The sequence below is a fragment of the Python bivittatus genome, unplaced genomic scaffold (genome assembly GCF_059951505.1).
Source record: "Python bivittatus isolate LINGU-HERP-01145 unplaced genomic scaffold, Pbiv_v1 ctg000480_np1212, whole genome shotgun sequence".
In the NCBI taxonomy this organism is placed as follows: domain Eukaryota; kingdom Metazoa; phylum Chordata; class Lepidosauria; order Squamata; family Pythonidae; genus Python; species Python bivittatus.
The window spans coordinates 71184781-71209500 of record NW_028277075.1 but is presented as its reverse complement, the minus strand read 5'-3'; the positions used below and the strand labels follow the sequence as shown (position 1 = coordinate 71209500).

Here is a 24720-nt window from a genome sequence, read left to right as displayed (position 1 = left end):
AGAAAACTGGCTCTGGAGGCCCAAAGCCTCCAGCCAGATGGGAGTAGGCAGTCCTGCAGCAGAACAGTTGGAGCATGGCAGATCACCAGCATTCTCAGTTCCTCCTCCATGTGCACTAGAATGTCTGCATAGGAGGTCTTCTGCCAAAAGAGCACCAGACAACATTATTTACAAGCTGTAACACTGTAGAGTGGCTTCAGCCTGCCTCAGCAGTGGGCTACGTACCTATGAGATGGAGGCTCCATTACGAGACATGTCCATGGCAAATAGCAAATGGGGCATCTTTATGTCCTGATAAGCAAGCGCTGTGGATGACCTCTTTCTGGAAGACTAAACTGGCAGCCACCAGGAGGCAAATTCCTGAGAGAACCTCTACTATGAAGTCGTTCTTACCCCCAAGTTAGGGATGAATAAGAGGAAAATGAAGCCCATCCATCTCTACATGTTTATCTTTGTATTCACTGAACTGACTTGGATTTTTTAAATTTATATGGAACAAATGCCAACTCTGTATTTCTTCAATATTCCAACTATTTCTTGAAGAATTCCACTATGCATTTTGTGACTACTCTGTTTTCATTAGGATATGCAATGATTGACTCTGCTTTTATAGTTATTTTTACATTTGTTCTGTTGTTACACTGAATTATTGCATCTCTTTTTTGGTCTTTCATACCTAGTTTTCTTCTCTGGTTAAATTCATGCTGTTAAAGCCAACCCTTAGAGCAACTTAGTAGAAAGGCTACTTTACATATCACCAGCAACCATACATCCCTGGAGATGCATGCAAAGTGAAAGTGTATTACAATACTGTAGCTCTAAAAACCAAACACACAAAATTGCATGACCAACAAGAAAATAAAATTTATTCTTCTTTGCATATTATCTGTTTACAAGCAACGTGATGAAAATATATCGACAACCTTCAACACAGTGTGTATGAAAAATTAAGAAGATTAAAGGAAAGATAAATATTCAAATAATCAGGCAAGAGACCATTTGCATACATACATAAGGTTTAGCAGATTAAAAAGGTAGATGACTGGTTTTGCTAGGGCATTATGATACTAATCTTGAGAGACGAACCATTTATGTAAAAGATGTCTTAGTGGAACATTGCTGCCAAAGCCATTCAGAATGAGCAAAATGAGATGGGCAAGATGTAGGTAGCACAGGGAGAAGAATAATTCCATATTGTTTACTCCGCAGGCTATACTTCCATCGACACTGCAGTTTTGCACCAGTCTACCATTAAAAAGCTGTTGATTTCAAGATGCATTGGAGTATCTTCTCTTTCCAATCTAAATAACTTTTTAAATGAGAGTTCCCTGGTTAGGACTGTTCTATGCACACTGACCAGGAGGTAAGCCCAAGTGACTTTAGAATGAACTTCTGTAATTTGCAGCATACCTACTTCAAGACATCATAGGTTTCTGTTGTAACTTACAAAAAATGATAGAAACCAATGGAATATAGATTAGCATAGATGAATATGTATTAGTTTAAAAAAACTTGTTCTTTTCATCAGCTGAAACAAAATCTCCGAAAACAGATTTCAGAGAAGAACAATTACTACTTTGTTTCACTTTAAAGATTATATATATGAAGCAGCTGCTGTTATTATTTCTCATTAAAAAATAGATCTCCAGCTAGTGAATGTTAGTAAAGTTGTTTAAAATTCAATATAAAAGATAAATACCTAACAGTTGCTTAATCTGAATACACTAAAGCATAACAGTATGTTATAGTATTGGGCATCTTACAGTTTTTCTTATCATATTCAACGTTGCCTAATTTGGTAACTCTTTAGTCAAGAGAAAATCCTAGGGAGCATTGTAGGACTTATTCCCAAGGAAGTGTCCTGGGACCGCAGCCTTGTTTTTTAGCAATGAAGTTCCTGGGAAGAATAACATTCCACATACCTTCAGGTTAAACAAAGAGTTTTTTAAAGCAGGCGTGACAGTAGGTTTTATCATTCTGCTCCTGGAAAATGCCATTGTGCAACTGAGTAAGGCAAAAGGCACAGACAAAATGCTCTGGGTGAAACTTGTGCCCCATGGCACTGACACATCGCCCAACAATGGGTTTCCCACAACCGTGGCACACCGTTCCCTGGTGATGATGGAAGTGAAGCTCACAGTACGGCTGGCCGCTTATTTCAAAGAAAGAGCCATCAGTAAAACTGCAGAAACAATCCTGAAAACAGAGGAAAGAAGCCTGCGTCAGGGTATCAAAGATATTTCTGGGGGTGGTGTGTGGTTAGGTTCTTCACAACGCTGCATTGGGCAAGGGCACGTTGGTTGCTAGTCCACTACTGTTTGGAATGAGTACGTTTGGCTGTTGTTTCTCAAATTAATTATTTTCTTCTTGGAATTAAAAGGCAGGACTTTGAAACACAAACCTGTCCAGGACAGAAGCTTACACAAACAGCTGCTCCTGTCCAAGTTTTTTTCAGTGCAGGTATCCAGGTCGATATAAAGACACTCAGGAATGGGCCCACTTAATGTGGAAACGAAGAATACAACAGTTCACGCTGAGCTGCATGATGTCCTGCCCTTTTAACAAAACTAACATGCTGCCACCAATATTTGGATAGTGTGTGTACATGTGTGTATGTGTTCGTGTATAGTGTGTATGTGTGTGTGTATACACACACAAACATACATACATGCTTTGTAGCACAAGTTTAATATCGGATCTTAACATTTTCAGTTTGAGAGACTTCCCTATATCCAGGTACAAATAACAAATTACATAGCTGGGATTTAAGAAATCCCATTATGCGCAGGATTGTGGCCAAAATCTATCTGGAGGGCTCCTTACCCCTGGCTGCACCACTAGCCAACCCCACCACATAAATGTCTCATAACTACCAGCTACCCAAACTAGTACTATTTTTGGTAATTATACATACTTACTCTGCACACAAAACATTCAGGATGCCATACAGCATTCAGAGCTGACAAATACTGATTCATCACAGGACGATCACAGCCTCTGCACTTGGGAGAAAAAATGCTCTGGAAATCTTTCTGGCAGTATGGCTTTCCATCTTTCACATGGAAACCTGTAGAGGAAGGTTTGGGAAGATGATTAAAAGTAGTGGAAAGTCACACAGACACAAAGGCATGCAGACACAAAGGCATGCTCTCTTTGCTTGGAAAAGCAGTAGGAAAGGAACTCTTATTATAGTCCCTAATCTTCAGACCAATTCAACATTCATCTGTTACAACTCTTGGCACAAAGCAAGATCCATGTATCTTAGCATGTAGTCATTTTTATGAGTTCTTCCAAATCAGAGGAGCAGAAGGTTTTGCCATAAAGGCAGGAAGAAACAGGGTAGAGACAGGAGGAGGATAACAAGACGGAGATTTAAGAGACTGGTAGAAAGGAATCTGTCATTAATGGTTTTCTATCAGCTTCCGTACAAGAGATGCAGTGGAAGATATTACATTGCTGGCATTTAATTCCAACTAGATTAGCACGAATGACCCACAGTCAGTCATTCATCAAATTGTTAGAGGGCTTGGAGTCAGAAGGGAACATTTTTTCAGTTGTGGTGGACTTGTGGAAAGGTGGTGTCTTATTGGAAGATACTATTCAAAGAAGTTAGAACAATTACTAAAAAAAAGTAGAATGTGTTCCAGAGTTGGGATTTTTACATATTTTTGAGGGAGATAACTCTAAACTGAACTACGTTGCTAACAGTGCTACAGATGACAAAATTCAGGCTATCTATAGGTATATAAAATATATTATTCTTTAAAGTTTGTTGAATTCTTCCTTTGAAATCATTCATACTGAAGATGGGAATGTTTTGATTAGAAATGGGCAATATCTGCAAAAGGTATTGCCTCAACCAGAATTCCCTGCACACAGCTTCTACTAAGCCTAGAGTGTAGCACACAGTGAGGTAGATTCCAAGGAGAACAGAGACAAAGGAATTGCTGGGTAAATAGCTATTATTGATATGCAACCTGCTTAAGACAAGACTAACAGGAAGAAAACAAATAATGAAGAGGTCTTCTAAATTTAAGAGCATAATTACATACTGTGTGAAGTGTGATGACAAAAATAGATATCAGGTAATTTATGTTTAATAGATATTTTGGATACAGCTCAAGATAAAACAGACTCAACTGCACTTGTGTCTTTACATGCTGAAAAAACTCTTGATATGGTCTACATTAATTATTTTATGAAGGCAATGAGTAGATATGGGTTCCTGTTTGCTATTATTAAGTGGATGGTAATTCATTATTGGCAATAAAGAGTCATCACAAGCCAGTTGATTTCAGATGCACTTGAGTTACAGGATGGTATTTGTCAGGTCTGCCTGCTTTCCCCTTTACTTTTTTTTTTAATTCTGGAACCCTTACCAATTTATATTAGGCAATCTTGTGATATTACTGGTATCACACTGGCAGGTTTTAAATATACATTATTTTTATTTGCTAATAATATTTTGGCAATTTTAGAGAATTATTCTATTTCATTGCCAAATCTTATATGGATGATTCAACATTTCAGTAAGTACTCAGGATGTAAGATTAATTGGGATAAGTCATTTTTGCTTCCTTTAAATTCTGGTACATCAATAGTACAATGCAAAAAGTTAGGTTTTGTAACATCAACAGATTATATTAAGTATTTAGGACTTTATATTCCTAAAAATAGTGTTAAATATATAGAATTAAATATATTAACAGTTTTAGAGAAGGTTGCCTTAGCTATTAATAGATGGATTAAAATTCCATTAAGTTGGTGAGGTAAATTGATGTTATTAAAATGAACATCACTCTACCATTGACTTGTGTTTTCAGAAATATTCGAACGTTAATTCCAAATAAATATTTTCTTCAAATTGATAAATTGTTAAGGAAAGTTACAGAAGAAAATAGACCACCTGGATTGTATTAGCTAAACTGAAATTATCTTTTGAAGATGGTCCTTTTAATTTAGCAGATTTTCAAAAATATAATTGGGCTTATATTTTATTGACTATATCTATGTGGAATGAAAATTTAGCAAAGCATCAACCTTTGATGGCTTTGTTGGAAAGTTTTTATTCAGTTCCATTAAGGTCCTTGCAATTGCTGGGACTGATACACAGTTGAAAGGGAATTTTGTTTCTGGGATAGTTTGGGCTCTGTTGGGTTATAGTTTGGATTTTCATGTTGAGGCCCATGAATATTTAACTTTATGGAATAACTCTGTTTCAAAAATAGGGTGCAAAATGTTCCACTGGAAATTGTGAGCAGAATCTGGAATACATTGTTTAAATCAATTACTTTGCAATGACTATTTTAAGGGTTTTCCTCGACTTCAAATAGAATTTTTTGGAATATTTTTTTTTCTTCTTTTATATGTTTTCCTTTCTTTTTCCCCATTTTTCTGTATTTGTTTTTATAAAACTTGTTAAGATAAATAAATAAATTTGATTAAATAAATAAAAAGGTTCTACTGCCAAATCAGAACCAATGACCTAGTTGGTGTGAGCTGCCAGCATCCAAGAAGAGAGAGAGAATTCTTTTAGACAAGTCAAGTCTGCTCATGCCATTGTCAGCTTGCTACCATTCATACTGACTAATAATATAATTCAGGTCATTGTGGGGTCAAATAGTGCTTTGCTAAACTTCTGCAATTCTTGAACGTGTGCAGCGCAAGAAAAACAATCCATAGTTGCACAAGGCAGCTATTGCACTGGAATCTGAGCCACCACACCAAAGATTAAGAAACTGCTGCCAGTGCAACAAGTACACATTTCTGAAAGTTGCTTCTAAAAGCATGAAGCAATAACAGTGAGCAAGACTCAGGGGAAACTCTCCCACATGGCCAAGAAAGAGAGAAAAGTGGCCTTGACTTCCTTAAAAGGCTTACTTAGAATCCAGGAAGGAGCTCATCTCTAAATTGACCCATAAAACTTTTTGCATTTTAGTTCTAATTAGGAGTTTGGGGACCTGAGATGACTGCTATGGGCTCAGAGATCCACTAGGAGCTAATTACTGGATCTCAATTCCTGATATCATATTAGAGCTAGTCTATGATTGAATCCCACAGGGAGTGTGCTTATGCTTTTCTGATTGTTGTTTGTCAAGAAGAAAAAAAAAAGTATTTGTAGCATGGTACCCAGGAAAAATGAAATTAAAACACTCTCATCAGTGCTCCCCTCTGATACTCTCTGCATCAGCTTACACTCAGGAGAGGCAAAACACATTAAGAGAAAACTATGCTACAGGCATCCATTAGAAGAAGAGAGCTTCTGCTGTTACCTGGTGATCATACGTACATGCATACATGTTATGCTATTTCCTTAGAGGGCAGGCAACATTATATAACAGGAGGAAAAAGAGTAAGAAATAGTAAGCCAAAGAAATTGAAGGCATGAGGTAAAGGAAAGAAAACAAGGCTGCAACTACTTTGTATGACACTATTCACTATGTCTCCATACTTTCTATCCTTATGAACCATCCTTCCTTCCATCGAGTCCATGTTTCACTTCAGCCACTACTTTTTGTTCTTCAAACTTTTCACCTCCTCTTTTGAAAAAATGATAAATTCCATCCAACCACAACTTTCTCTTACTACTCCTTTCTTCCAGGGCAGTCACTCTTCCTTCACATATTTGCTTTATGGTTCAGTCCTCATCCATTCTCCCTGTATGACTGAATGACCTGAAGCACTTCTTTAGCACTGATCTCTCACTTTTGTATTCAATCCACATTCATTAAGCACCCATTCATTCATTCATTCATTCATTCATTCATCCATCCATCCATCCATCCATCTTTGACCCTATCTTTTCTTGTTTACCATAGACTTAAGTACCCCATTTCCTCTGCACTCATTTATATACTTCTCCTTGCATGCCAAATTCTGACTTCCATATAACAACAGTGGCTGAAGCATACATTTATTCACAGCCATTTTTGCTTCTTTCACCAAGCATTCCTCACTCTGTCATACTGGTGACTTTTCTAGTGACATTTGCCCACCTTAAAATTTCTCCATCCATTTTCCCATCTGTAGTAAACATTCTAGCAAGATATACAAATTCATATACTTCCTCAAGTTTTTCTTTGGTTGTGTATAACATTGAAACACTTCCAGCAGAGTTGGAATGGGACATTTTGAGGTAAGAAGATTTCCACTTTGAAGTGTTTCACACTCATCTATCTAGATTATATCTATACCAATAGATAAAGGCATTAAACAAGCTTGCAAAAGCTAAGTCAGGAACTTTAGGAAATAATGACGCACCATCATTTCCAAACACAGTCCCACAATGTGTGCAAAAGAAATGCTCAGGATGCCAAGTCTGATCCATGGCTGTTAGGATTTTCTGCAAAAAACAAAACAAAACAAAACAAGAAAGCATTACTGGAATAATATTATATATGGCAAAAAAAAGATGGCAGGCATGAAGGGTGTATTGCCAGCTTGCTTCTACTCTGAATCAGAGCCTCTCCAGGGGTTTTTGGGGGCAAAGCTTCCATTAGACAAACAGAAACATCTACATTCGGCAGCAAATCCCAGAGGACAGCAGCGAGGTGCTGAATTGCAAAGCTATGGGAACTTTGCAGCCTCTCCTGCAGCTCCTCTTTTTTATTTACTTCAGATGTGGTTAAAGAAGTTTTCACATCATTAGTGCTGAAACTGCAATTCCACTGTTGCTTAGGCAGCTTTGGTACATGCAACGGGGAGGGCGGCACCATTTTATCTTTAACCTCAGATAGCTAGACATTTGGGACCAGTTATGAAGGCGGTTGATCGCCCGAAGGCAGAGACAGTGGTACATACCTCTCGGATGGGCGCAGTACAGTAAGCACAGCGAGGAGAAAAGAGCTGGTGATAGTCTTCTTGGCAGTATGCTTTGTTGTCCCGCTCGTAGAATGGCAGGGAACCCACTTCTTTTCCACACTGGGCACATGTGAAGTGTTCAGGATGCCAGATCTTTCCCAGAGCTGTAACCACCTAGAATTCATTAAAGGATTAGTAGAAGACATTGGTTAAAGATACTTCTCTCTCTCCAGTGCAGACTCTCTCCCCCAGAAGCTACATATTCCCAAAGGTGCTGTTTTTAGTCAGGGTCCCCTCATTGGCCTAGCAAGCAACAGGACCTCTTTAAGCTAAGACATAAAGATCCTCAGTAATATAATTGCAAAAGAAGAAATTCCAACTTGCCTTGTCGGCTATACATGCCATGCAGTTTGAAACTGTGACAAATAAGCAGTTGTTCATAGCAGCCTCAGTGAGACTGAGAATGGTCAAAAAAGCAGATAGATCCACAGTTCCCACACCCATGCTTACCTTTCCAGCAATGGGTTTGTGGCAGGAAGCACAGTTGCCCTTAGGCACAGTAGCAACACCAAGGTCCTGCATATCCTGAGTCAAGCTCTCCAACATGCTGTCTAGGTTGCCAGCGGTATTCTCTTCTGCTGAGACTGACTGGCCAGGAGTAGCCAGGCCATCTGAGACCTGCGGGACAACAAATAATTTTCAGCTTTCTTTCTGTGTAGCTTTCCCTGCTTCTAGAGCAGGGTTTTACTGATCTATTAACCTGCATCATTCATACAATTTTATAAAACATTTTAGATTATATCATCCTATACATATCTCTCACCTATATCCCCACATCTTTTCTTTCCTGAAAAAAAAATGTTTGGAACAAACAGAACCATGTTTATTTGAATAGCAACTCTAAGAAATCTTAATTATGTAGAGATGGAAGGACATGGCTCGGTGTCCTGTTTTGTTTTGTACAATCATCTGTACAAAGCTTTTAGCTCCCCTAGCATCCTATGCTCAAACTACACCCCAAAAGATGACATTATGAAAACCCTGTTGCATGGTTCTTTCCTGGATCTGAAGCATAGGCAGTTGGGGAGGCTGCAGAGCAATTAAAGATGCAGGACCATGAAAAAAAGCCAAGAACAAATTGCAATAATGAAATAAGCCAGATATACACAGAAGCAAACAGTATAAATACACAACCACTGTGATAAGTAATTTAAAGACATTCAGAACAATAGTACTCATAATAGCCCCCATTCTCACTTCCCAAGTTTTTTTAAACCCTGTGCTCTCCCTTCATTATTTTTTCCTGTCAATGTGTCTCTGAAGTATGCAAGTGACTTGAATGTAAGCAAGCTACATCTTCCCCTAAGTTCCTATGTTGGTGTTTCTCAACCTTGGCAACTTTAAGATGTGTGGACCTCAACTCAATGCTGGCTGGGGAATTCTGGGAGTTGAAGTCCACACATCTTAAAGGTGCCAAGGTTGAGAAACACTGTGCTATGTTATTCAATTGCAGTTCTAAATGCTCCTTAGACAGAGTGCAGGTCTTAGGAGTTTACTGCAGTCTGTACAAACAACCACTGCTTTCATTTCAAAAGGTATTTGGGTTAGAATCCCATTATTCACCTTGGACTGGATTGTTCCTAAGCAAGCCAAAAGATCATCCAGCTGCTGAGCAACTGAGGTGGAAGGCGATGAGGATGCCACTGGCTGTGGAGGTAAAATTTTGCTGTAAAGGAGACAAATGTTCATTTATGATCAACTAAATAAAGGGAATAAAAAAGTAAATTTTCATATTCTTGCATGTACTATTGCCCCATCTGTCATTATACATGGTACCTGCCCAAAAAACAACCATTTCAGTTATTTACTTATTGGTCTCAAAAATTTATCTCAAACTGTGCCTCAAGTTTATAAATGGCAAATCCTGTGAATTGTTTGCTGTTCCACTGTATTTGTATTAGGCGAACGATAATTCAGTTCTGCCTCTTACTGATTTTCTGTTTTCTGTACTGACAGATTGGATGCATGTGTGTAGGACAGTCCAATTTGTGAAATGCTGCAGAAATGTAATGCAATATGTGGAGACCACACCTTTTTCATGTCATTTAATTCATCTGGCTTTTGCTTAGGTGACAGACTGGCAGATCAAAATATTCCTTTCATAAAGCAGTTGAAACTTCTACAATAAGGAAAATGTATTTAGCTGCCACACTCAACTTTTACTCTAATGTCTGAACTAATTTATTAACTTTAAGTCACCCTAAAATTTTCTGGTTAGACTGGCGTAAAAGTATATTATGGATAATAATTAAACTATTTTTTTCAATATCATTTTCACCTGCTCTGAAAGCCAGAAATTACATTTTATACTTAATCATCCATGGGTTCTTGGAAATAAGGGTGAATAATTTCCAGCGCTTGATATTTCTGACTCAGAATATATTTACATTCAGCCTTGTGAGTACACATAAATGTTCCTCCTATTTAAACCCTATTTAAAATACCAACTGAATTCCCTGTTTTGAAGATTAATGACATTGTTATAACCATCAGTTTGATTATATTAACACTTAGAGATTCAAATAAAGTGACTCAGTTGTAGCATCCTACTAGAAACCGATCATATTTTGGAATTAATGACGGGGGAAACTGATAAATTTGTGTGTGGGCAACTGGCTATGCATACTCTGGCAGACATTTTTTGATTAAGCAAGCTCCATCTCATTCCAACAAGGTGCCCACTACATTCTATCAAAATGTAAAATGTGCCTTGGCAACTCCAACTTATAGATCAGTGTTTTTTCAACCTTGGCAACTTTATGATGGGTGGACTTCAACTCTCAGAATTCCCCAGCCAGCATGTTGGGTGGGGGATTCTGGGAATTGAAATCCACCCATCTTAAAGTTGTGGAGGTTGAGAAACACTGCTATAGATAGTGGCCATCTATTGGGCAAAAGCCAGACATAATTACATTGGTAAATGTGATAAGAAACCTTTGTTTAATCCATGGGAAATGGCTTAAAATGTCATATTGCTGGAAATGACCTTTTTGTAATGAAATTGGTCTTTCTAATTTCTTTTCTCAAGGATAGACAAGTGAGAACAGTGATAGAGGTTTAGAAGACATGAAATGCAAAAAGGTAGTATAATTTGAGGGCTGTTTATCTTTTTGCTGTAGTAATAGTTACCTGTAAATATTATCTGCATCTTCTTTATGGGTTTGAACATTGTGTGCTGGTTCTACCTGGAAATATATATACAGCAAATATGTATAAGAATATTGCCCAGGCCCAAGTCGCTGAAAAATATGCTTAGTTTCTAGTTATTATCCTGTTATCAGTTGATAATTTTAACCATCAGAAAATATTGCACTGCCCTGTTCTTCTAAAGCAGGCTCTGAACCATTATCTCTTATTCTGGAACCAGCTCTTCTACCTGCTGTAATGGTCAACTATGTTCCAGATGCAAATTGGAGAGAAACACAGGTAAACTGACTTCTGAATAAAGAATCTGGACATCATGAATCGCCTCTTATTCTAAAACAGTCTCTAGTTAAGGAGGTCTGATATATAAAATACATCAGCAACCAAAAATTAAATCAGATCAATGTTTTAGCTCACCCAGTATTGCTCAGCAAAATCAAGGTCTGTCAGAGGTCTTTCCCAGTCTGTTACCTACATGTTGTAATCCAGTCTTCTTCAACATAATGCTTTCCAGATGTCCTAGGACTACAACTTGCAGAATTCCCATGGCCAACACCAGCTATGGTTCAACAAACTGAAGTTTATTGTACTTCCTATGGGAGATCATGGTGACCTGTCACCAGTCAGTTGTCACTGTTCTTTCCTGCACTGTTGTTTGAGAAATAGGTTTTTAAAAGGCTGCCCAGACAGCTTTGTTTCACTTCCTTGCACTTCTGGGCTCTCACTGGAAGAACACTCCTAGCTGTTGTTTCTCCATCTTAGTGATGCACTGGCTAGATTGCACAAAGGATTCCAAGCTCAGGGATCCCTGACATGCTGGCATCAGTACTTTCAAAGGGGATGGATCCCAACAAAAGGGAAAGGCACAAGTGTATTTATTTTCCTTTTACTATTAGAAGAGGGGGAAAGATGTGTTTGACACAGACCTGAGGATAAGGAACACAGTAGCTGGATAGTAGGCAAATCCCAAGTGCTTTACAGTTTTTAAAGTTCAGCTATTGAGTAAAAAGAGTGGGGACTGATTAGTTTGTGATTCCCTATATGTAAATTTGCCCCATTCTCAGAGAACTGGAGTAGTCAGAACAGCTCAGAATATCAAATGGGCTTTGAATTAGAATAAAAAGAAAGTTTGGGAATGGGAGGACTGGTAATCTAGAAATACCATTTGTTCTTTAAGGACACTTGGCAGGCGCTCTTAATTTTACAGTGGACTTTTCCATACCTAAACCATGTTTTATATGTTGTAACTTTTTAGCATAAATATTTTTAAAACTATATTTTATTCAATTTTGCCTTGAATTAAAAACATCAGCAGTTATACATCAGGATAGCGATGAACCAAGGGCTGGAATGAATTTTCTAGTAGGGTCAAATTTGTGAGCACTTCCTTCCATAACTTGCAACTTGCTAAGACTTATATAGCTTAAGGAAAATACCTTTTTGCCCTCTTGAGCAGCTGATTTTGTGTGTTGGGTAAGATGGATTTCCGTTGTTGTTGCCACTGGTTTTGCTTTGCTGTTGTCACGCTCCAAAAGAAAGCAAACATTTGGGTCTGAGTCATTCACACTCAGACTCTCCGAGGTTTGTTCCAGTTCTGCCAACAAAGCATCTAAACAAAACCATTATAGTTGAAATATATGTCTCTCCATCTGTCTTTGTTTTCTTCAAGCCCTTTAGTATGTGCATCCCATCTCACTGTGAGCACTTTAGCAACAAAAGAGCTCCATTGCAGTTGTAAAACTACAGTGTTGCTATCAAATGACTCCTTGATCTACGATGGCCTAGGTTGGGACAAGCAAGAGTGGAGGAAAGGACCTCTTGCTATCCCAGATTGCTGCCACTATAGAAAACACTGGATTATACCTTGTAGCAGAGAGAGGCAAAGAAGAATTGCTCATAAATTTTGGGGCTATTCTATGCTTCCCAGAATGAATGTATTCATGGAAAAAGGTGGGCCCAAAAGCTAAGTACAGTATAACCAAGGGACGGAAACCTTAAACTGCTATGATCCAGTAGGAAAACATGAGAAAAGGGAGGCAATAAAAGTCAGCATCCACACACATACAGAGTGCCTTGTGGGGCCAGTCTTGTCAATATAGTCATTAGAAGCTATGTAAAGGATACAGTCCAGTTGAAATAAAGCATTTAAATATCTAAAATAATTCAGTGAGAGGAGAGATACTTCAACTGCTGCCATCACTGTCAACTGATATTTGCCTTAGCAAAAGATATAAAAAGCAAATTTGCTTGTTTATATTTTCTCAGAAAAGCAAACACCAATATAGTCACAGAACACTTCCACTCTCAGAAACAAAATGCTTGCCTTTATTAAGATTTTTATCTAATCCTGTCCTGAGTGCAGATTGCTATATAGGCTTCAAGAAATATTTTGGGTGCACATTAATATCTGAATTTTAAATAGCAGTGTATTTTAATTAGTGGCCTCTTGTCCACTAAATAATTAAAGAGTATGTGATATCTTAAAACATATATCCCTATTTTAAATGGCCTCTTTATTATTTAAATCAATAAACCAATTTTCTCTTTTTCTGTTTTTGCATGCATGCGTATATCTTATATATGTATACATATGCAACCTTCTCAGAGCTATCCTTTCTCTGTGTTTCCTGGGATTATTCACCTCATCTTCTGTTCACAGTTAGCCTGTATCTGTTGCCCCTCCTAATAATTCAGTCAGATAGTAAGGCTTACTAGATTTCTCCTCCTGCAGGCAACCCACTTGTCTTGTCAATGGGCAACTTCTTTAAAAGTCTCCTCATCATTTCTGCTTCCTCAAGAGGCCTTTTGGTTACCTGTTTTTCTTCCATTCATGCCCACCATTTCCCCACACTTAAAATATGTCTGTTGGATATCCTATGTGGCTTTCCCCATCACAAAGTCATAGAAGGGAGAAACCATAAAATAAACTCTTGCCCTTCTACTGCCTGAGGACAGCAGTAAATAATGCACCCCCACACCCATCCAAGTCAACCTTCCAAGACCAACTCAAAGTGAGTTCCATTATTATTGGCAGATAATTCCATAGGCCAGCCTCATGATGCCTGGCAGTAAAAATTATAATAACAAATTAAACAACTCACTATCTGCTGCCTTTTCACACTATTTAAAATCTACCACCTCTTTCTAACTATACAACTGCTATTTACATATGTCCCAAATTATATTAAAGGTCAGCCTTTCATGTTAAGCTAGAAACAGGAAAAATATATAACTACGTACATGCAAATTTAACCTGTTTGTTTTAGATTGTAAAAGTCTGGTAAAACACCATGTACCCTGGTGGCTTGAATGTTGATATATTGCCTGAGACAGACAGACATGTGGATGTTATCAAGCCACTTTCATATCTCAGTACATAAATCCCTTTATTTTTAAAGGTTTCTCTCATCAGTTATCTCTGGTTATTTCAAACAAGGATTTCCAGCTGTTTCTTAGACTGAACAAATCTTCTGATAATATATCCTCAAATCTGAAGACAGTAAACTTCTGATCTGGCTTGTAAATTCTGGCTAAGTAGCAAGTGCACTATCTTGTATAGGTGATGATTTAATCCTACAAATCTGTATATATTATAGAATCAAAAATAATATTTTGAAATAATAATAATTATTGTTATTATTTTATTAAACTTGTATGCCACCTGACTCTCAACAACTCTGGGCAGCTCACAACAATCAAAGAAATTACAATAAAATCAATAAAAGATAAAGGATGGCAAGTGCAATGAAGTGAGGGGACTCCCTCTCCCTCACCAAAGGCATGGGTGAAAAGCCAAGTCTTCATGGCTCTTCTAAACAACAGCAGAGTGGGGGCCATCCAAATCTCGGGGGGAACCTCATTTCAGAGGGTAGGTGTGCTCCCAGGGCCCAATAGATGTCATTGTTAGATTGAAGGAACCCAGAGAATGCCAACCCAGTTCACTACCCAGAGTTACAATTTGCAAAATGGCTGGTTATATAAATTGATATATAAATAATCTACTCCTGAGCTGGCTTCTCTGATTCAGCCTTGTTTATCCTCCTAAACCTCTCTATAGTTTTTACTACCATCACCACAGTATTCACCTCAATTAGCATGGAGCACCTCAATTCTTGCCTAGGAATCAGGTTTCAGAAAAGAGCGCAGAGACTATGGAAAGTGTTACCAATAGAAGAGAATATGTGTAACTCAGGTTTGAACTGTGGAGTCCTTGGAGTTCTCTGAGCTTGGTTGTTTGCTTGCAGACATTTTGTTAACTGGCTGGGTAACATCTTCAGTTACCTAGCCAGGTAACAAAATGTCTACAAGAAAACAACCAAGCTCAGAGAACCCCAAGGACTTTACTGAATGGGAAGTGTATCTCTTTCTTCTCTGTCCCATATTTTTTAACAATGGTATTAATAGATTGTAGCAGGTCTGAATTCCTTGGTGCCACAAAGATCTGCTGCTACCATATTGCACTGACCAAACTGAAATTAAAGGAAACCTTCCTGACAGGAATTGGAATAATGCAGGCTGCCTGTTTCATCTTCATATCATGTAGCTGATCGCTAACCCCAAAATGAATTTGGTGGAACAGAAATGAGATGAGTGGCACACTCTTCCTTCCAATCAAAGTCTCTTTAAGGTAATAATTGCATTTTAAAATATTGTAAGTCACTGTTAGTGGTGCTTTTGCACCACGAGGATGACATTAATTATTTTAAAATCAGGAACGGGTTGATTCCAGATTTGATCATTTTTCATCTTTTAAAATATATATATATAAAGGAGAGTATATAGGGCTACCTGCATGCAAGACATAAGGACAGGTAGATATAACATTAGAATGACAGAAAAAATTATAGTGGAATCATCCTATTATTTCATAATGCTGAAAATATAAGAAAAAAGAGTGTGGTAAAATGCTATTTTCTTCAAGAGAAATAAGGTAGAGGGGCTTCAGTCTGTGATGTCTATTAACTTTTAGTGGCAATAGCTGATGAGCCAGTGGAAGTGAGGCTAGCACAGCAGAATCAAATTTAAAAACATAATTCTATATTTTCCTAGCTCTATTTTGATTACAAAATGTTCATGCTTTTAACTTAAATAATGTCTGTTTTTCCCTTGCCTAAATAATCCTATATTTACTGCATTACTTGTTATCACATTTTAAAGTATAATTTTTCAAAAAAAATTCCTGATTCAAAAATGAAGATAAGTTTCTTTTTTTTTAGATTTTTTATCCTGCCTTTTTTATTTTTATAAATAACTCAAGGCAGCGAACATATCTAATACTCCTTCCTCCTCATATTTTCCCCACAACAACAATCCTGTGAGGTGAACTGGGCTGAGAGAGAGAGTGATAAATTGATAAGCTTCATCAGTTTCTACTAAGTTAGGTTCTAAGTTCCTCCAATGTTCTGTTCCAACTTGAATTCACCTTCTTGGACCAGCAACCCAAATGGGTTGTGGTGTTTTGCAGAAATCCAGCCATTATGGTTTGAGGAGGAACTGTACCTGACATATTCTTACCTGTCAAGCAGCTGTTAAAGGCATAAAGCCTCTGCCTTGTGCTTGAGATTTTCTTTCCCTCTTCAGTTATTTCTGTTCCTCCCATTATGCACAAGATGAAGATTACAAACCCATCCCTTCAGTTCTTATTCTTTTGCTATACTAAAAAATAATTACTTACCTAAATCATCCATGGCCTATTTCCACTGGGTCTTCTTGCCTGAATCTCTGACAGAGAAGCAGGTTTGTTGAGTAATGGAAGGGGAAATGAGCAAGATAGTGAGTGTGTAGGACAGTACTTTGCGCAGACTTTTTCAGTTCCTCACTCTAGCTGCACTTCCTCCCTTTAGAAGCTAAAGTTTTTTTCCCCTACTGCGGGTTACATCTTAAGCAGATTTTTAAAAATTGTACTGAAATGGTACAACAGGAAGAGATGTATATCTGATGTGATCATTGTGCAATCTTTCCTATATATAAGAATTAGTACATATCATCATAGACACTAAAACACAGATAAAATACAAAGCATACCAATTAAACAAAAAACATTTATAATATAAACTAAGCATACGTAGGTTATATCCAGCAACTGCTAACAGCTATTGCTATAGCACAAAATTTGCTCACTTTTTGGGAAGCTTCATAATACTGGTCATTTAATAGGAAATGCACAATTGTCTGTTGGGACAAGTCCAAATAATTTGTGATTAACATGGTCTTCCAAGAATGATAAATAGGACATTTCAGGAGTATATGCACAACTGTCTTAATTTCAGTGTCTGAAAATATGTATAAGGATTCTTGATAGCAGGCTTTATTAAATTATCTCATTACACCACTGAGGGCATCCAGACACGTCAGTGTAAGTGCCATTCTGTGTTAGGGCCCAAGGATACGCTAAAAAATTTGGGAATCTTAAAAAGCAGATATGTGAGCTTATTATAATAGAGATGTAAAATGTTAGCTCTATCCCTTTGCCTATTTTTTTTCTGCTTGACCTCACTTTAGGCTTTACCTAAACCCAGCATAAATAAAGATTGGGGGGATAAATTCACAGCGAATCAGATCAGATATAATTTGATTCCTCCACAAAGAAACATGTCAATCAATACATGCTGGGCTACGGGTTCACCCCCATATATTGGTTTAAGCCAGTATTTTAACTGGCAGAGCCTCAAACAGGCCTCAACAGAGACATATCCAAGTTCTACCCGAAGATGCATATTTGCAACTGAGCAAGGGACTTGGAGCACACATCTCAGGAATTTAGATTGGACTCCTTCTAGTGCAGGAATATCTTTATATACACAACATCTTCACATACAGCAAAGGACTTAGTATTTCAGCGTTCAGTAGCTTAATTGCTGCAGGCATAGAGTTATTCCCCGTACAGCTCCATATCAGGTTATTGCACTGCAAGCTTTTTGTGCCTGCAGCATAAGGTCTGAAGACTGAAATTTCCAGGAGGCAGAGGGCTGAAAATAAATGCCTAGATATTTGAAAGCCTTCATAGCTGCTCTCGTGAAATATTGCTCGTTGGCATGCCAAATGGGTGGATCCTGCTTTCATTCTATCTTTGGGGCAATTTAAAATCCTTAACTCATGAAGTTAAACAAGTATACAATCTTTTCTTTATCTAATACCCAGCTGGAAGAGTAGCTGTACTCACAGAAATATTAGCTTAGTTATTTCCTCCAGACTTTATGTGACTAACTCCATTCTTGTGTTTTGTTTTGATCCAGTAGCCCTGGCTATTGAGCTGAAAAATGCAATTTTAAATCTGTTATTAATATATACCACCCTCTCCACCCCCCCCTCCCCGCACACACACACAAATAACAATGACATCTGGGACTATTTTGAAGACTGGGTGCTGGAACTGACAGCTCAGTTACCAAACTCAGAAATGGCCCGAACATTTAGATGCCTTGGATGGGCTCGGGTGAGGAATCTTGTTTCTAACACTTTCATGCTCCATATGTACACATAACTAATTTTTTTTTTTTTTTTTTGCTCTCACTGTTCTGAGGATAAGGGTATTAACATACAGGGATGGAGACTGACTCAAATGGTCATTAAATTTAGGCTCCTAATATTAAATAATGCAACTCCAGGAGACTTTGAGGGAGAGCTCACTTTCTGGAATAGGAGAGGCATTAGCATTCTTGATTACATTCTAATTGCCTAAAAATTGGCTACCCGCTGCATAGACTTCATTGTCACCTCTCTTTCCAATAGCAAAAGCCTACTAAGGTTTTTTACTAGTTATCTGAAAGTTGATACCTCAATCCAAAATGCTTTGGAAGAAACTCCCCCATAACAAGTTGTGTGAAATGAGTTAGTGCATGCTAGCACTTTTTAAATACATCTAAGGCTTTATAGTTGAAAAAAGTTCTATGAATGACACAAGAGAGATCCAGAATATTCTCAGCTCAGTACAGAAATGTCTAAAGCCTGCTGCTGTGTCTGTTCAGAATGTCCATAACAAATACAAGAAGTAAGTTCATGCCAAGGCCTTAGAAATTGCCATGTATCAAGCCTCTAGAAACAACAATGATCTTCATTGTCAGGAAGCTTTTCACTCCTTAAAAAAGGATACAAGGCACTCCTAACAAAGAAAGAAGCAGCTGAATAACTAACAGGTTGAATGGGACAGATTGATCCCATCAGATCAAGTGAAAAATGGCATCTTGTTTCCCCTCTGACAGCAAGACCCAGAGCCAAAGTGGGACCTTAGACACACATCACTGCATTCTGTTTCAAACAATAGTCAGAGACATACACACACACACATACCCAGCACCTTTTAATTCTTTACCAGAATAGCCACTAGCTGCTAAGTTAGAGATATTACATGTAATTAATTGCTTAGTTGAAAAATGGAAAAGCTCCAGACTTCTGGTGAGTGCCATGGTGAGCCATATATGTCCCTGCTGCAGCAGGACAGAGTTTACAGCAGAGACTGGTGGCTGGATGCTGGATCCTGGCAGGCAAAATCTCTCCAGAGAAAGGAGAGATTGTGAGATAGCCCACATGCACTCCAGGCAGTCGCTCCTTGTGAGTAGACTGCAGGAACCGAGGTTTTGTGGTTGGCTTATGAGTCAAGTGGCTGGGAGTCCAGGAACACCATCTAAGCTCACAGTTTTAACACAGCCTTTTATGAGCAAAAAGCTCAACCAAGCTTCATTTCTTAACCACCTTTGGAACTATTTTTTATTGCTTTGGAAATAAGACTCTCTGGAATGGCAAGTTTCATTGCATTCACTGGGTGAGTGTTCTTCTCCTTAGAAAAAGAATTTTTAAATACAACTTTAAGGATTTGGAAAAATATTATTTTTTGGGTTAAATAGCAAAAGGGTGTTTAGAGTTTTGATTTTGGAAAGTTAACAATGGACTAAGGGACCAGATGGACTTGGAATAAAAATATGAAATTAATTATAAGAATCCTTCCCATGGGAAACTGTGGTTGTTTGGATTCTTTGAAAAAAAAATGATAGGATGGGACTTTGAAGATTGGACACTAGAAGGAGCTAGGAGAAAATAAAGATTACAATTAAGGAGAAGAATACTTAAAATTCAACTTGTTAACAAAGAATGGAGCAAAATACTTTAACAGTGGATGTTTTGAAGGATATTTTTGAACAATGGACTCTTAAATTAATTTTAAGAATCTCTGATACTATAGATGGTGTATTAATGATGTTACAGAAGAAGAAGCAGCTACACCAGATAAGTCTGAAATTGATTTGAATGTGGACTTAAATCTGACAAGTTACAAGAACAATATGGAAAAAGATGATATACTGGACATACAAATGAAACCAGTTAATGTCTCCATACTTAAAGTATGGTATGATACAAGTATCAAATCAGAAGACTGATTTGGATAACCTTTTCTTACTGTACAAAAGAGATCTGTTAAAATCTTGAAGAATTTTTTTGTGAAGGGACAAGAAAAAAATGAAAAGAAATCAAGCTCTGACATTATTTGAAGGGATTAAAAATCAAGATTGTTAAAAGAACAGGGAAGGAATATAGAGCTGGCTTATTTGATCAAGATTAAAATAGATATGTAGTTATTTCTGGTAACCCTTAATGGACTTTTGCTGATTAGGAATAATTGACGAGGCTTTTGGATTTTGTTTCTAGTTAAGAGATGAGATATGGGATGAAGAGAGTATTTGTTTTATTTTAAGAGATGGTGATAAGTTACTAAAATTGTTTATATTTGTCATGATGAAGGGGGAACTTACTTCTTTATATACTTTTTTTCTTTTTCTCTTCTACACTTTTCATTTTTTAAATTCTTATTTATTTTTTGTAGCTTGTATTAGTTTTTATCTTTTCTACCTGCAATCTTTAATAAAAGTATTAGCAAGAGAGGAAAGGAAAGGAAAGGAAAGGAAAGGAAAGGAAAGGAAAGGAAAGGAAAGGAAAGGAAAGGAAAGGAAAGGAAAGGAAAGGAAAGGAAAGGAAAGGAAAGGAAAGGAAAGGAAAGGAAAGGAAAGGAAAATGGTCAAGCTCCAAGGGGGACTTAATTCCACCAGAGATGCTAAAATTAAATCCCAAATGGTGGACCTCTCTATTCAGCCACATCAATTATTCCCTGCAGAGTCCTGAAGAATGAAATAATTCCATAATAGTACTGATTTCCAAAAAAAGAAAAAGACAATTAAGATCAACTCAGACAACTATAATCCAATCAGCCTGTATATATGCAGCAATTTATTCAGAACAGCTCTATTCAAAACTTGCTGACTGCATCAATCCAGGAAAAGTTTTAGCAGAGGAACAATCTGGCTTTAGACCTGTCTTTGTAATAGTGGATCACTGTATCAACTTGTACTACCTGTCTGCAAAGTATGTCATTCTACCAAGAGCCTCTTTCTATGCTGCTTTATAAATTTGAAGGCAGCATTTGATTCAACACCTTCAGAGAGGTTATGGTGAAAATTGGCAGCATCTTGCATTGATCATCATTTTCTTCAACTTGCAACTGTGTTTCATAAGAGCACTACAATGAAGGTTAAATGTACTAATGGCAAAAAATTGACTGAGGCTTTCTCAACACCCAAAGGAGTCAAACAGATATATTTTGGGCCCCTGCTATTTAATTATGATATTAATGATATCATACAAGCCCTTACCAAAGCTGATTTTCACTCTTTGTCCCTAACTCATCATTATATATGCTGATGATACTGCTACCCTTTCTGCAACCCAAGTGGATAACTATCCTAGAGGAACTTAGATTTAATATATATATAAAGAAAGTTGTCCAGAAATTAAGCAAGGCTGTATTTAACTATGAGAGGAAAAAAAATGTCAAAAAGATTAATTAGAAGGAAATTGAAGAAAGATTCCACACACTGAGCGATCTTCAGGATAATTTAGCTTATTTAAAAGTGTAAAGGGAGAAGGGAAAATTAAAGAAGGTGGAAATAACCTATGATGGAGAACAAATTATATTGGTTTCTATTTTTTTTAAAAGAAAAAATAACAGAAATAATGCAAAATAATACATTCTAATAGAAGAAATATATTAGCAATAACATAATATATAGAAGAAGATGGGGAATAAATTTTAAAATGTATTAATAAAATAATTAAGGAACTGGAAATATTCAAATCTGCTTAGAAATTAGCGCTTTTGGATTCTTCCTTTCTTGAAGTGTATCTATCCCAGCATGTTCTTTTCTTATTATGCCATTTATAATTGATGCCCTTTTTGAGTTTCTCTTTTCTTTCCTTTTTCATTTTGTGTCTGTCTTTTTTTGTTGTTTGTAATTAATCTGTAATCCATTCTAGATTTACCAGACCAGCACTGTAACACTCATAAATCAACAATACAAACATGTTTGGAATATTGCAGTTCTGGTTATTCTATCTCAAAAAAAGTATAGTAGATCTAGAAAAGATGCAAAATAGGATAAAATGATCAAAGTGTTGTACCACTTTCCTTACAAAGGAACTGGGGCTTGTAGTTTAGAAAAAATTACAATGTGGAGTATAATATTAGTTTATAAATTAAGTAGAATGTGGTAAAAGCAACTAAAAGAGTTTCTTTCTTTGCCATAATATTAAAATTTGGCTTCATCTAGTGATGTTGCTACTAAATTTAGAAAAGACAAAAGCCTTATTAACGCAAAGTTTTATTATTTTCATATAGTGAACTTGCTACCAGCATGCTTCGGCCTTCAGTAATATAAAACAATATGTATTATTTAAACTGGCCACTAGGTGTCAGAACTGCACTGCAAGAGAAACAAACCTGCAGAAGCTTCTACATATATCTTGCTTGACTTAAGCATCTATCTATATCCTAGTTTACATGTCTAAAATATATTTTCTAACTACATTCTGAACAATTTATCTACCTGGGCACTTGTACACCACCATCATTTCCACTCCCCAATCCTTTCTAAGCAGTTCTAACATTAATTTTCACAGCCATAACCTTGGATTGCTTAAAATAGCATGAGTTCTTTCTTCCACCTATCCAACAGGAGAGTGCAAAACCAGCATTTTAACTCAGTTAAACCATGTTGTTAAACCACATTTTTAACTCACATTATGTGCATTTACCCATAAATGATCCATTGTTATGGGGGGGAGTTGGAAAACCACAAAGCACCATCCCTTTGTTTCATATGGCAGCAAAACTTCTGTGGGGATAAGAGAGCCAAGTTGGAATAAGTGCTGACCAATAGGATAATGATCCACTCATAAGACATATACAGGTTTAGCACTGCAAATAGCAAGATCATCTTTCCTGCAATTGTAAATACTCTGCAGCTGAGTCAGAAATAAATCAGCTCAGCTGGTGAAATGAGACATTGGCTTGAGATCACACAGGTGCAAAGTTACTTCTGAAGTGGTGTAAATTCCCTGTGTGTGGCAGTCTTTTACCCGTGAGGTCTTTTTAAATGTGTGTCTATTACAAAACAGTAAAGGAACAGGGTTCCTGCTTTCCACTCATTTTTACTGTATGTAGCTTTAAAGCACTGTAAAGAAAGAAATTATCTTTCTTCGCCTTTACACATAGATTACTATGTATTGAACTGAAATAGATGCTTGCTTTATCATGCATTTTCATCTGATCTTGCCTCTAAATAAACATACTGGAAATGCAAAAGGAAGGATTATAGCTTGATGGTACTGGATATGCATTATATGCAAAAGATCCTAAATTCAATCTCCATTTAAGGCCAGGAAAGTCTTGGGAGAACTCCTGCCCATCAGAATAGGCAAGCCCTTCCTAACATAATGCCCTCCAAATGTGCTTAATTTATTATATTCCAGCATTATGGAGTATTTGTCTAGTGCCTGGGATGATGAGAGCTATATTCCTACGTCTAGAGGGCAACAAGCTGGAGAAGCCTGGTGTAAATATTGAGCTGATGGACTGATTTTTAATTCCTCTCTTCTACTGAACTTCTATTCAAAACATGCCATATACCGCTATCTTGTTGTTTTATCAGTGATCAACAAAATATTGAAGATTAAAAAAAGAAAAAGATGCAAGATGTAAAAGAAAAAAAAATGGAAATGTGTACTTTTGTAATCTTAATGAGAAACATGATTTTAGACATCCATATTCAGTATTACCAGCCCAAAGACATTTGTATCAAATGGAGTAAATTACTCCATTTATAATTTTTAATTATACTAGTCAATATAATTTAAAAAATAGAAAGTAAATGTGAGCAAGTCTGTACTTTTTACATGTATTATGTCTTCAGCCACTGTTATGTCCCTCGTTTCTAAGTAGCATTGATTCAAGGAAAGTAATTTCGTTTTTCAACGTTTTGCACTAGCAAATCTGACAACCAGCAACAAAAATCATATTAATTTCCTGTGCTGCATCATTTTGTAAGTAAAGCTGCTGCTGTTATGTAATTTTTCCAGTCTCTTCAAAATCTAAACCAAACTAAATGGACATTACTACCGGAGATGTTAATATGTACTAAATCACTTTTACTTTTTTTGTTTTAAGAAAGGGCACTGATTATTTCAAAGCAATACAGTTAAAAAGAGCATCAAACCCTTTATGTTTATTCTAACTTTATGTCTCCGAAATTCTTGCTTCCAACATCTTAAATTCTCCAAAATGCATTTGAGAATCAGCTAGTCGCATCAAAGAAAACAACAGAATCTGCACCTCGAGGTTTCCAGTCGCCTCTGAATTTTTTAAAGAAAAACTATAACTCCCATAATGCTTTC

The 24720-nt window shown here is 37.0% G+C and overlaps 1 protein-coding gene across 1 annotated transcript; it reads right to left on the bottom strand.

Annotated features, from left to right (window-relative positions):
- Positions 1–713: 713 nt before the first annotated feature.
- LPXN (leupaxin) lies at positions 714–16787 on the bottom strand. Its single transcript, XM_007423077.4, has 9 exons — positions 16679–16787; positions 12441–12613; positions 10990–11045; positions 9424–9526; positions 8311–8478; positions 7801–7974; positions 7261–7342; positions 2919–3067; positions 714–2196 (listed from the first exon to the last, which is right to left on the bottom strand). Exons 1-9 carry the CDS (start codon positions 16689–16691, stop codon positions 1930–1932), a joined length of 1185 nt encoding a protein of 394 aa, XP_007423139.1. The 5' UTR covers positions 16692–16787; the 3' UTR covers positions 714–1929.
- Between the last annotated feature and the right edge of the window lie 7933 nt (positions 16788–24720).

What these genes read in the sequence shown, in the direction of transcription:
- LPXN (XM_007423077.4), bottom strand. An exon ending in TAGGAACAATCCAGTCCAAG is followed by an intron (nt 8,479 to 9,423) that starts GTGAATAATGGG and finishes GTTGTCCCGCAG; the next exon opens with GTCTCAGATGGCCTGGCTAC. An exon ending in GTACTGCGCCCATCCGAGAG is followed by an intron (nt 7,343 to 7,800) that starts GTATGTACCACT and finishes TGTTTTTTGCAG; the next exon opens with AAAATCCTAACAGCCATGGA.